At 36.4% G+C, this 12,942-nt stretch overlaps 1 protein-coding gene across 3 annotated transcripts in view; it reads left to right on the forward strand.

Moving 5' to 3' along the window:
• The first annotated feature begins 1,062 nt into the window (after window positions 1-1,062).
• etv4 (ETS variant transcription factor 4) overlaps window positions 1,063-12,942 on the forward strand; it is a 42,739-nt gene continuing 30,859 nt past the window's right edge. The window contains exons 1-5 of one of the 3 annotated variants that reach the window (XM_022668918.2): window positions 1,063-1,187; window positions 1,798-1,905; window positions 2,757-2,847; window positions 3,072-3,119; window positions 12,082-12,135. In XM_022668918.2, the coding sequence (XP_022524639.1) occupies window positions 1,849-1,905; window positions 2,757-2,847; window positions 3,072-3,119; window positions 12,082-12,135 (250 nt within the window). In that variant the 5' untranslated portion in view covers window positions 1,063-1,187; window positions 1,798-1,848. Of the gene's footprint in view, window positions 1,188-1,624; window positions 1,906-2,756; window positions 2,848-3,071; window positions 3,120-12,081; window positions 12,136-12,942 lie in introns of those variants that run through there. The other 2 variants (XM_022668919.2, XM_049464933.1) reach the window with 2 other exon arrangements.

Genomic DNA, 12,942 nt, shown 5'->3' on the forward strand with positions numbered 1-12,942 from the left:
ATGAGAATCACTGGCAAGATGGGAAACAAGTTACCAAAGAAACCCACACATGTAAGTATTTTCCTTGTTTAATATTTTATGACCATTTTCTTCATGGAGAAGCATTTTAAAAGTTGTTTATTAGTTTATCTCTGTAGCTAGCTAACTAGCTAGCTAACTTTCCCATTCTACATTAATTTCAATTTTTAAAATGAAAGAAACTCATCATTTTTTAAGTGGTCTCTTATTATTATTATTATTATTATTATTATTATTATTATTATTATTATTATTATTATTATTATTATTATTATTATTTGCAGAGCTGTATCTGTATTAATAAGGCTTGTGCCTTTTAGGGGGGGGGGGAGTTCTCTCGAAAACAAGGGGTAGGGCACAAAAGAGAAATTGGATTGTGCCTAAGTGTCCAGCACAGCATAGGAGTTTTCAAAATGCCCGAGCAGAAAGATCAGACCTAAAATGGCACACCCACACACCCACACACACACCCCCGCGATTTGAAAGGACTGGTGTAGTCGTGTAGTCTCTGTGTACACGTAGGCATATATGCAGGTTTAGGTCAAGAATGTTCTCGCTGTATCTCTAGACAGCTAGCCTATTTCTAATCTAAATTGGTAGTAACAGTAAAAGGCACAGTAATAGAGTGTTACAGCCTGGTTTAAACTCTTTAACTAATGCAGTGCAGCTTCAGTGGGGAGGGACCTCGTGATGTGTTTTCTTTTCCTCGCGCTGCGTCTGTTGTTAATAGAGCGTATGCTGAAAACAACTCGGTACATTCATGCCAGGGCAAGTTTTTATGAATGGAGTGTTTTTTTTTCTCCCTCTCTCTCTCTCTCTCTCTGTTTCTCTCCTCCCTCAACTTTCTCTTTCCTTTTTGTGAATGAAAAACAACTGAAAAAGTCCAGGAGGGAAACTCTCGGGGTCCCGGCGCAGGGGATTGGTCTCCGCGGCGCAAGCCCCGCCCATCGTTGCTATGGTCTGGTACAGTTCGCGCTCTGATTGGTGCAGAGGAGGAGCCGAGATTTCATTCATAAGTAAGACCATTCATGTGGACAAAGACTGAGAGAAATCTGAGCTCCTGAAAGAGTGAATCCACCAATCACGAAGTTCCTGCGAGAGGAGCGAACATACGACAAGCGAGAGAGAAACAGCTCTGAGCAGAATCAACAGTGCAAAAAAGTTTTGGGGTAGAAAAAAAATATATATATTTTTTTTAAATATGTGTTTACGCCTAATCAATGTCACTTTTAATAAGGCTAATGATATATAATACACGGGTTATGATGCATTTAGACGTGCAATGTTACATCAGTTCATAGTTTAGATGGATGATTTTTTTTTTTTTTTTTTTTTTACATTTTCAATATATATATATATATATATATATATATATATATATATATATATATATATATATATATATATATATTTACTGCTGACCCAAACACATCCTATTATCTTTGCATCCACGTCTGCACGGTCAGTTAGGGTTGCCTGGATTACTGTTTTCTGGACGCCACAGACAATAGCGTGTGGTTGCATATAGGAAAGGAGTGTTCCTGTGTTGTGTGAATGAGCTTTGATTTGGGGTTTGGGGAAGGATGAGCGTGTGCCTGTTTGTGTGTGTGTGTGCGTGTGTAGATCTGTGTGTGTAGACCTCTGTGTGTGTGTGTTTGCGCGCGCGCTGTGGGCCAGTCTGCGTTTTAGTGAATGGAGCTCATTACGTATGCAGCTTTCTCGCGGCTCCATTCACAACTCCTGCTGCCTCTCGTGCCCCTCTCTTCCCTCTCCCTGCAGACTGCGCGGACCCCACTCAGCACAGTCCAAATGACCACGGACGGTTAACGCATGGATTATAAGATGGATGGATATCTGGACCAGCAAGTGCCTTATACTTTAGCTAATGTAAGTACTGCGCTCTGTCGTGCCCATGTGGATCTCGGAGCTTTGTGTAAACGTGTGTTTTGCTGTTGTTGCTCTCTCTCTCTGTTTCTCTGTGTTTCTCTGTATCGTCGTTGCCTCTGTGATTTGTTTCGAGCGCAGCTGCGACTAAAACCGAGCCGAGTTTTAGCCAAAATAAGCAAACAAGCGGCTAAATAGCATTTGTTTACTGTGTTGTTGTGAAATATAGCATTCCTCATGTGTGGTACAGTGTGTATCTGTAGTTTATTAGGTGTAAAATAGGAGGAAAGTTCATGTTTATACAAAAAAATTACAGTAATGGAGCTGAGCGCTCCAGTAGATATGGTGAGGGTTGCCAGATTGCTAATTTAAGGACTTTTAGGGACTTTTGTTATATGTATCAACACAGCTTGCAAATTGAATATTGTACTTTATTTATATATTTAAAAGAAACCAATGTATTGGGAAACTGTACTATACACCATAAGGTGCCAATATCACACCATTTATAATTATTAGTATTTGTTTGTCCCTTTGGTGTGTGTAGTTGTACTAGATATCTTTACATTAAGTAGGGTACTTTGCAAATTTAGGGATTTAACAAAGGTCAATTGTGTGGTTTACCTTTTATTTTTTATTTTTTATTAAGTCAACTGCTAGCATTTTTACTCATATATATTACTCAAGCCTACATCATGATTATATTATATTTTTATAAATATAGTGTATTTTTTCACTAGGTGCCTATATCACATCTTCTTCTACTTCTTCTTCTTTCTATTATTATTGTTTGTTTCTCTGCTTTTCATGTGTAGCAATATTTCCACTTACATAATGTACTTGCTGTTTTGCAGAGGTCGCAAGGAAATGGGCCCCTAAATAGACTGTTGATGGCAGCAAAAAGGAAATACATGGACACCGAATTACCCCCTCAGGAATCCGAAGGTAAAGTAACAAGCACGTCCAGGAAACTTACTGTGGCCTCTACGCAGCCAGTACATCTTTCCAATAGTTGGGGAATCTGTGTTTATCAACAACAGAGGCATTATGGTGATCGAAATTTGCAGAGAAAATGTGCCTCACGAGTTATCTTTTTTCTACAGGCTGAGATTTTATCGTGAGTTATCTGATCTCTGTTGTTTATGTTTTGTTTGTTTGTTTTTCCCCAGATCTCTTTCAGGATTTAAGTCAGCTTCAGGAGACATGGCTGACAGAAGGTGAGACTGGCACTCTGGCATTCCCTTTGCGTCTGTTGTATGTCAGGATGTCTGTGGCTATGCCCCTCTAGTGGCAGCAGTGCATCGACAAAGGTAGCTTAAGTACAGCACAACATATTTTCCACTGTGGAAATTAAAGGATTAATTAGATACTAAAATGCGACGACCCTTTTTGATTAGGCGCACGGCTGGATAGCTCAGGACAGACTGAAACGCGATCTGTTTGACTCCTGGCCAGAGTCCGGTGTTGATTTGATTGCAATGATCTCAAGAAAAAAAATCTGGAACTTGAACCCATATGAATCTGATAGTCTGGTGCCATATTAAATCATGGGGATGACTTATTTATTTATTTATTTTATTTTTTTGCTTAGATGTTGGAAATGCTTTTGCCCTCATCATAAATGAGTTGTTATCTTTAACCGTGAGCTACATATAATCTGGAAACATGGGCAGTTTGGGCCACAGTGGCAGGCACACAGCTAAGTCAAATAAACAGCATCAAAGCTAGACGGCCAGGAAGTGAATAGTTGAAATGAATTCTGGCAGAAAAGCAATATACAGTGTCCGGGCAGGCCAGGGAGGGGTGGATAAAGGGGGCATACTCATAACCACAGCTTCTGATCTTTACTGTATTTGACATGTTCTAGACAAGCTAGGAAATCTTTGAACTAAATAGACAAAGCATGTCAGTCTTTTGGCTTTCAATACTGTTTGTATGTTTAATTATTTGTATACATAAATGTAGCTTACTTATTAGTATATGTAGATGAGTATATGAATCATTGATAGTAGAAAGCAAGGTACCGTAACTAAATTTGTTAATTTTAATTACTAACCAAAAATATTCATTTACTGCTACTTCATATATTTTATATTATATTAGGTATTTAGAAAGAACTATTTTTTTGACCTATTTACAGTGACATCTGTACTGTTATGGACAGAAAAACTCACATCACATGTTCACACAAAAACCAGAACTGAAAACCAAAATAAAATTAGAAATGTATAAATATATATAATAACTCATCAAAGTAATCACAACAAGGAGAAAATGTGTGTCTGTAAAGTATATTATCATGGCCATTAATTTATTTTCTTCAGACCAAAATTGTCCAAATTATTGTCCAACTCCATTTAGTTCTTCAGAGCTGTTCTTTCAGAGGAAGGGAAGTACTTGAGTAGAGAACACAGACACTGTAGAACTGTAGTTCAAGGTCAGTGCTCACATGTCAAAGTGGAGCTGTAATTAATGCTTGCAGTGATTAATGGTCAGCACTTTGAAAATGGGAATCTCCGGTCTCTTTTACAACTGGAAGTGCCTGTCTACTGGGTTTTAAATATTCTTTACACTACTGATGTTACTAGCATGTATTATCACTGTAACACAAAAAAAACGATTTTTCTTTATGTTTTAAAATATGTTTAACATAATGTAAATCTGGCAGTTGTTCTATATTTTGTGTCAAAATCTATGGAAAACTGTAAAACAAATGTTAGGCCAATGTTAGCCTTAAATTGATAAAGTAACTGAATACAGTGATTTTTTTTTTTACATTTTCAGTTTGGCATCTCAGCAAGTTACACATTTTGAGTTAACCTATTCTATTGTAAACAATAGTTAAAACTGAATGGCAGACCAGCTTAAATAGTTTAAGTAACATATTACAGAGTATTTTGAGTTAAATCAACCTAGTGTACTCAGAAGATCTTCTAACTCACATTTTCTGTTCTGCATCTCGGTCAGCAACACATTTTAAGTTAATCTATTCTATCTTTTAAAAGTTAACTCAACTTAGTTAGTTAAAGGTTCTACTAGCTCCTAACATTTTTAATTCTGCATCAGGAGCCTAAAAAAATGACTTAAAATTTGTTACTGACGAATCTGAGATGCAGAACTAGGAGAACCTTTGGCCCAAATAAAAAAAATTGGTCAAAAATCAAAATCAGTTACTTATCAAATATATAGTGCTGGTTTGTAAGATTTTAAAAATTTACAATCTTGTAATTTTTTAAAAACAAGTTTTTTTGTTTTTTATTTCTAAGTTATAGTTAAATCAGTGAGAACTGTGAACTGGAACAGATCAAGCACATCCTATAGTCAGAATGGGGATTGTTTGAAATAAATGGATATTGCCCATTCACAGCACAGAGTGTAATTATCATGCAATGCCTATTAACATGCAGCGTCAAACTGGGAACTGGGAAGTTCACACATCATTGTCAGTGAAACAGAGGCAATGAGCATAAAACATACCAATGAGAAGTACGCCTCTATTCTCACTGTATGCAGTATTGGGAAACAAGTACGTCTGAAGAATGAACTACTTTTATGTACTTTTAAGAATTTTTTTTTTACCTTTCTCAGTTCTTGGGAAAATTAAATAGTTTGGAGTGGTATTAATAAGAACTAGGCATCAAGTGTTTAGCAGATGTAAAAAAGTACTTCAAAGTTATTAATAGTATGGAATGAATGCTTTTTCTGATGCTGAAGACAATGTTTAATGATAGTTCTGAAAGGAAGTCTGGGCCTAAAACATAGGTATTTTAAAATTATATTCCGCAACTACTACTATACTTTAACATACCAGATTTTTTTTTGTTATTAAAAATAGCTGTATTTGTATGTAACAATTGCAATTCCTAGTTACTATCATCACTACTACAGAATTTAGTTTTGCAGCACTGTATTGACTTTTAAAAACACACTGGTGATTTTTAATTATTAGATGTAGTGAGTTGTAGTGGTTGTTGGACAGTGGTTCTTATCACTAGATAAGAGCTATACTCTTTTTTTAACCTTTTTAGAAAGATTTTAGAAACAATGTATTTTTTATAGTATTAAATTTTTTTTATATAGTATTGTAATAAATTGTAATATAATAATTTGTAACCCCTTTATAGCGACACATATTGTGCCACAGAGTTCTTTCCAATACACAGCCTTACACTTCTAAGAAGTTCTAAGTTTCTCCTAAAAGTACCATTTACATCACTAAAAGATTGAATGATTTGATTGAATGTGAATCTTAATTTTTAATTTTATGTTCATGGTTCCACCTTTAACAAAAGGACTAAAAAAAGGGTCAGATTATAATTCTGAGTGGTCCTTTCCCCTCGAAAAAGAAAAGAGCAGCCCGTCTGCTGCTGCTGTTCCGACTGGATAGCCAAACAGCTTATTATCAGGTGATTGAGGTTGTGGGTGATTCACCATATTGTAAAAACAGCGGCTTGAGGGCTTTCACACTTTAAAGGGGAGAGAGGAAGAGAGGGAAAGAGGGACAAGAAAGTTCTGAATGGATATGCTTGTCGAGTCTTGTCATTAGCCTTTACCTTTTTTTTAAAGACAGACCTCCTGGCTCCTCCCAGGATCTGCCTGACCAAAAAAAAAAGTCATTCAGGGTCCCTGAGAGAAAAAGGAAACATGTCTCCACACTCGCACAGACGCACTTCCAGTCTTGTGCTGACTTGCATTTCAAAGCCCTTGACAAGACGTTCCTGGAAGCTAACTGGTCTCAGACACACACACACACACACACACACACAGAGGCACACACACATACATATGTTCACTTACAGAGAAAGCGACAGAGAGACAGAAAGAGAGAGAGACAGATTGGGTTGGGTTCCAGTTAGCTCTGAGGGCACTGATGTTCAGACAATCCTTAATGTTATTTGTGTTCTTTACACATATCGCATATGTTCCGTTTCAGGCATGTTGAAACAAGCTCAAATGATTTATTGTTCGATCTGAAAGACCAAATATTGGCCTCTGCTCTGACTCATAAAAACAGCCTCTCGCTTCTCCTCCAGGGCAGAGAAGAAGAAAACTTGAGTGGCTCTAATAGAATTACACTATAGCAACAGGATAGAGGAATATTTTTTAGATTAATGTAGTTTATCTGAGCATGCTTGAAAGGGCATCAGCGCGGGTTTCCGTCACACAGGAAGTGGCAGAACAATCTTTAGTCTCAGGCTTTGCTCTTTCTGATTGCAGCGTTTATGGTCTGCTGGTTGAGAAGAGAGGCCGGAGTGTGTGAGGCCTGGTAAAACAGCATGCCGGGGTTGTGTTCCTGACCATGTGGGGTGATGATCTCAGTCAGCATGGCGCTTACAGTATATGCACTAGGCCTAGCTGATTAATGATTCCTTCTATTGTAGATGATAAACAGCAGCGGCTCAGGAAAAGTACATTTTAATGTGTGTGTGTGTGTGTGTGTGTGTGTGTGGGTGTAGGCTGTAGTGTGAATCATGAATCAATGGATGTAATGCATATTTGACTGCAAATGAGCCTAAACTGTTGCTGTTTATGCACTATTACAGTTTTTAAATGCACTATTATTCTTTCTGCAAGTTGTGTTTACAGTCAGTTCAGCGAGCCAGGATAATAAAGCTGTTTTCTTTTAGGTCATAAATTGTTTTAAATCATTCTGGGATGGAGCATGTTATTGCTTTCATAACATAACTTAGATTTTAATATAAATATTTTAAAATATTCCAAATTTTAATGTAGCAATATAATGTAGTACTACAGAGTTTTTAAAAGTCTCATTCCAACATTTTTTCATTCATTTTAAAATGTCTAATTGTAGTCTGTAGTATGAATGAATGCCTCGTGAGCTGTTTTTTGTGAAAAAAAAATGCTTCAGTTTTTCTTTTTAGCCCTGCTTTAGATCACTAAATTACTGGTCTCTGAAGAAAGACAGGATTTGTAAACAAGGCATTTCACATTAAAATTTCTGCCATTTTGGCAATCCTGGCATAAGATTGATTTACAATTGAATTCTTGCCCAGTTACTTTTATTGCTATAATGTGATCTGCTTGCTTGGAATAATTGCACATTTGTTAGATTTGGAAGGATTGGGGAAGCACTGACTTGGGAATTCTGGAGATTTTTAATGGACAAATCTGCTTATATCGATACCTAACCATTTTTAAACTGTGGAAATTGAGACTACAAATACCTTGATGAGAACTACAGTTGTATAAAATACAGAATTTTTAGCCCAGTAGCCATTCTGCTTTCAAATATATAATAACCATCTTTTACAATTTGTTTCGAAAGACTTTTAAACCTTAATTTCTTAAGTACAAGGTTAATGATTCTGTTATTAATCCCAAAGCAATTTTAGGTTTTGTTTTCTTGCTCCATTTGAGGGCCTATGAAATTGATGTACATTCCACTGGTAATTAAAAGTGGACTTAAATATATGAGTTTTTAAATGGTTAACCAATTGTTAAAATGACTTTGATATAACTGAAAAAAGCATATCTATCCTAAAAGTCTGCAGTTTTGTTAATTGTTGTAATTGATGTATGCTGTATTTTCCATTAGTAGTTTAGCAATGAGTCCAGAGAAAAAAAAGCACTGGTAGAACTGCAGTTACCATCGAAACAGTTGATTCCTTACTTTTCAACATGACCTCTGTCCGAATGTCCTAGTCCTACCTGGCCTGTATCCCAGCAGAGGGCTACCGGCTGAAGGCTGGCATGCCACGAGCCCAGTGGGTCATTGTCCAGTTCCAGCAGTCCGCATTCAGATGCACTGGAGAGTAAATGAGTTGGTTGTGTCCACAGAAAAGCATGTAGATGACTATAATGTCAATGGCACACCTGCGACCACAAAAAGCTTCTTTTGCATAACAACTGCACTGGGGTAGATCGGATCTGCTCTGATTCATAATCGAGCGACTACAGAAGTAAATTCATAAGGCCGCTAGTAGAGGAGAGGACAAAACCATCATTCATGAAAGTCATGGAGAGACTCCAGTTACTGGCATAGAGCTTGTTGAAAGGTTGGGATGATTTAGCTGCACATGCTTCTCGAGGTCAGTTTGGGAAGTGGAGACAGCATTATTTGTGTTGGCGTTGACTATTTAGACTGCTCTTATTTTAGCCATTTCCCTGCTCCGGTTTACCAGAGCTGCGTACAAAACAGGACACAACAAAAGTCTTCGCATGACTTGAGGAGTTTATTGTACACTTTGAATGACTCGGGCGTTTCAGCAAAGTTGTACTAAGTGGATAATTTTGAAATTAGAGTCCATTATCGACCCTGTATTTTCCTTTGTAAATACATACAGTGCAAGCTCAGCATAACCACAGACTGCCACTGATACATTTTATGGAGCTGTATTGAGTTTTACTATATGTCATTTTGCAATTTAAGACTTACCATCTCCATTTGGGTGTATACATATATATGAGTGTGTGTTTGTGGCCTTCACCCAGTGTGACCTCTGAATAGAAGCAGAACCCATTCTTATTTGAGGTTAGCCAGTGCTTGCATTTAGGTCCAGCTCTTTTTTTTTTCTTTTCTCAGCACCAGATTTTCATGCCAACTACTCAACACTGTAAACTAAATAGTGACCACACTAAAAAATATATAATAAAAAATATATATATACGCAAAAATATAGTTTGAAATCATAATTAATTAATTAAATAGAAATCAAAGCAAAGAAACAATGGTCTTTCTCTTTTTTATTGTATTTTTTATTACATTCTTGAAAACAGGGAGCCAGTTGTGCTCTCTTCTCTCTCTTTCTTTCTCACTCTTCCCCCTCTCTTCAACCACTTCTTATTTGACCTTAAGAGCCAGTCTTCAAAGGGCTTAGAGCAGGTGATGAATTCCAGAACCCTTCACTGAACAGAGCACATCAACATTGTCAGAGAAATGTCCTTCAGTTGGCTGAACTTGGTCTGGAATGAGACATTAGACATGAACACCAGGCCCTGTAGAGATGTTCTTATCCTTTCTCAATCTGTGAACTAGTGAGATTTAGGGATGGAGTGATATCTAATATTTTTTATTTTATTTTTATTTTGATTTTAATGCTGCTACTGTTGTCTTTAATGCACACACTGTTATAAAATGGAGATTTTTTTTAACAAATGCAGTTTTTAAGCAGTAATCTTCTTGAGAACACCTACATATAGCTCTGGAAAAAATATGTGACCAATTATAAATAATGAGTTTCATTGATTTTACAAAATTAAAAACCTCTGGAATATACTTAAGAAGAATATGAATGACCACAAGCCAGCAAACCAAGCTTAACTGCTTGATTTTTTGCACCAGGCGTGGCATAATGTTATCCAAAAGCAGTGTGTAAGACTGGTGCAGGAGAACATGCTAAGATGCATAAAACTATAATTAAAAAGCAGGGTTATTCCACCAAATATTGATTTCTGAACTATTGAAACTTTATGAATATGAACTCGTTGTCTTTGCATTATTTGAGGTCTGAAAGCTCTGCCTCTTTTTTGTTATTTCAGCCATTTCTCATTTTCCGCACATAAATGCTTTAAATTACAATATGATACGATACAAATGTTGTTCGTAGTTTTTAGAATAAAACAACAATGTTCATTTTACTCAAACATATACCTATAAACAGCACAAGCAGAGAAACTGATTCAGAAACTGAAGTCTTCATTTTTTTTTTTCCAGAGCTGTGTATATAAGCTGTGAGGTGTTATCTTGTGAGTGAGGCTCTGGCTAGTGTACTTATTGGAAAAAAATGTGAATTATCAGTTAGAATTTTGAGTTAAAGTGTTTGCCAGATAGGTGGGATAGTCACTTGCATCTCAGTTCAGCGCAGTATTTGTTAACTTCCATAGGACAAAAGTCATGGGACACAATACTACAGTAGTTCCTGTCCCAAGACTGTATCAGCTTTCTCATTTCTAATACTGCTGAAGTAAACACAATACCAACCCCTGAATTGTTAATAGTGACTTCTGGTAAACCTGACCAATCACAGATGCTCCCTAGCATCTAAATCTGTTTTCATTGTTTTTCTGTCAATATGAAAACAGGCTGATCTTTGATCATCAAGTTAATCAAGTTATCAACATCAACATATCCAGTAATATAATCACAATATAGTAGGTTTTGTCCATATCATGCAGCCCTTGTTTGCACATCCATTAACTGCATCATTCAGGTCTGAAAGTCCATCAGCAGGATAAGACCAGACAGAGTAACGCTAAGAGAGAGAGAGATGGATGGTGTTAGTGCTGCTCGGGGAGGCCATCAGTTCCTGCGCTTTTATATTGATCTGCTATCAGTTCAGTTCAATAAGAAACAAGAGCATGGCTGACAATCAGCTACGCAACACCGACTGCTTGTGAGCATTTTATCACATCCAGCTTCTGAATATCTTCAGACCAAAGTCAAACACTCACTAGAAATAGTTTTGGAATGTCTGGAACAAGGACGGTCATGATTGATTGGTGACACATTATTTGTTTAAAAAAAAAACAAAAAAAAGAATTCACATTTACCTTATTAATTGAAAGTTGAGTAGTTTTGTGAGTAGTTTACAATATTTTCAATATTACATAATCTAAAACTAAAATATAAAAATCATCTGTGTGACCTATGAAAAAGTTTTGAAGTAGTTTTGTGCACTAAATGTTGGCATTGTAACAGTTAGGGATGTGAAAAGGAGGAACTTCTTATGTTCTGGATGTCTGAAGGAATCCAGTAGTAATCAAGCTATCCACACTCACGCATACATACACAGTGTTCAGCAGAGGTATTGATCTGCTGCTCATGGAAAAGTGCTAGCACAAGCAAAAGTGGAGGTGAAGGTCGCGCGGCTGTCCACAGGCAGTAACTCAGGTTTCAAACAGATGAAGATGAAGGGAGAGGCAGGCTAGCCTAATGGACAGGCTTAGTCTATTCCCCAATGAATTAAGACAAATGGCCCTGTTTAAGACAAATTATGACTCTGATCCTCCAGTCTCATATTATCATGAGGACAATATTTCAAGAAAAACGTATTTAGAAATAATGTGTGGAGCTTTCAGGATTCCCAACTTCCGCTCTTTGATAAGGTTCGCTCTTCATATACTTCCACATTTATCTCTTTGTATTGAGTTTTCATCACTATATCTCTATGAATCTTGTGTCAGTGTTCTAAGCATGTCTTCTGCTTCTTCTGACTGCAGCTCAAGTTCCTGATAGCGATGAGCAGTTTGTTCCTGACTTTCACTCAGAAAACTGTAAGTAAAACTTCCTTTCCTGGTTTACAGCTGTGTAGCGTTCACTCTTAAAAATGTGTTAAAAAGAAGAAAAATAGACCAAACCTTTTAATTGATTGTAACATTGTGAGTGTGAGTAAGAATCTACATATTTTGGAACCTTTATTTTTAAAAGTATTATTTTTAGGATTTGTATATTTTTATGTATTGTTTTGTAGAGTTTGTATGCATTTCTTTTTTTTTGTTTCTGCATGATTTAAATGTCAAAATGTAAGCTAACTTACTCAGAACTGTGTGAAAAAAATGGTTAATGGTAAAATTTTAATATATCTAAAAAAATAATATTCAAAATCCTCATTGAATAATATTTTTCTTCTAATGCCCTGCATGTACCTGTCTGCCAAAAAGGAAAAAAAAACATTGGGCAGTTTATACATTTTTGTGTTATATATTTTTGTAAGGTATCTTTTAGAGGCATTAAAAAGTTTGCTAATTGTCTAAGTTTGCTAACTGTCATTGTTACTGAGACTTATTACTATACTGAGTTATATTATAATTTTCTCTAGAACAGCACATTTTAGTCCACTCTGAATTGCCTTGTTGTATCTTAAAGATTTCACTATGCAGAAAATCTGAAAGTTAAAAATGTCTGGAATTCTAATTTGCCAAGTTTCTACTTGTATTCGATGATCAAATGAGAGAGAGAGAGAGAGAGAGAGAGAGAGAGAGAGAGAGAGAGAAAAATTAATGTGATAGATAGAGAGAGGTTAGAACACCCTTGGCATGAGAGACTGAGACTGATTGGTTGAGGAACTGCTTAAGGCTGAG

Source organism: Astyanax mexicanus, chromosome 15, assembly GCF_023375975.1.
Source record: "Astyanax mexicanus isolate ESR-SI-001 chromosome 15, AstMex3_surface, whole genome shotgun sequence".
Classification (NCBI taxonomy): Eukaryota; Metazoa; Chordata; class Actinopteri; order Characiformes; family Acestrorhamphidae; genus Astyanax; species Astyanax mexicanus.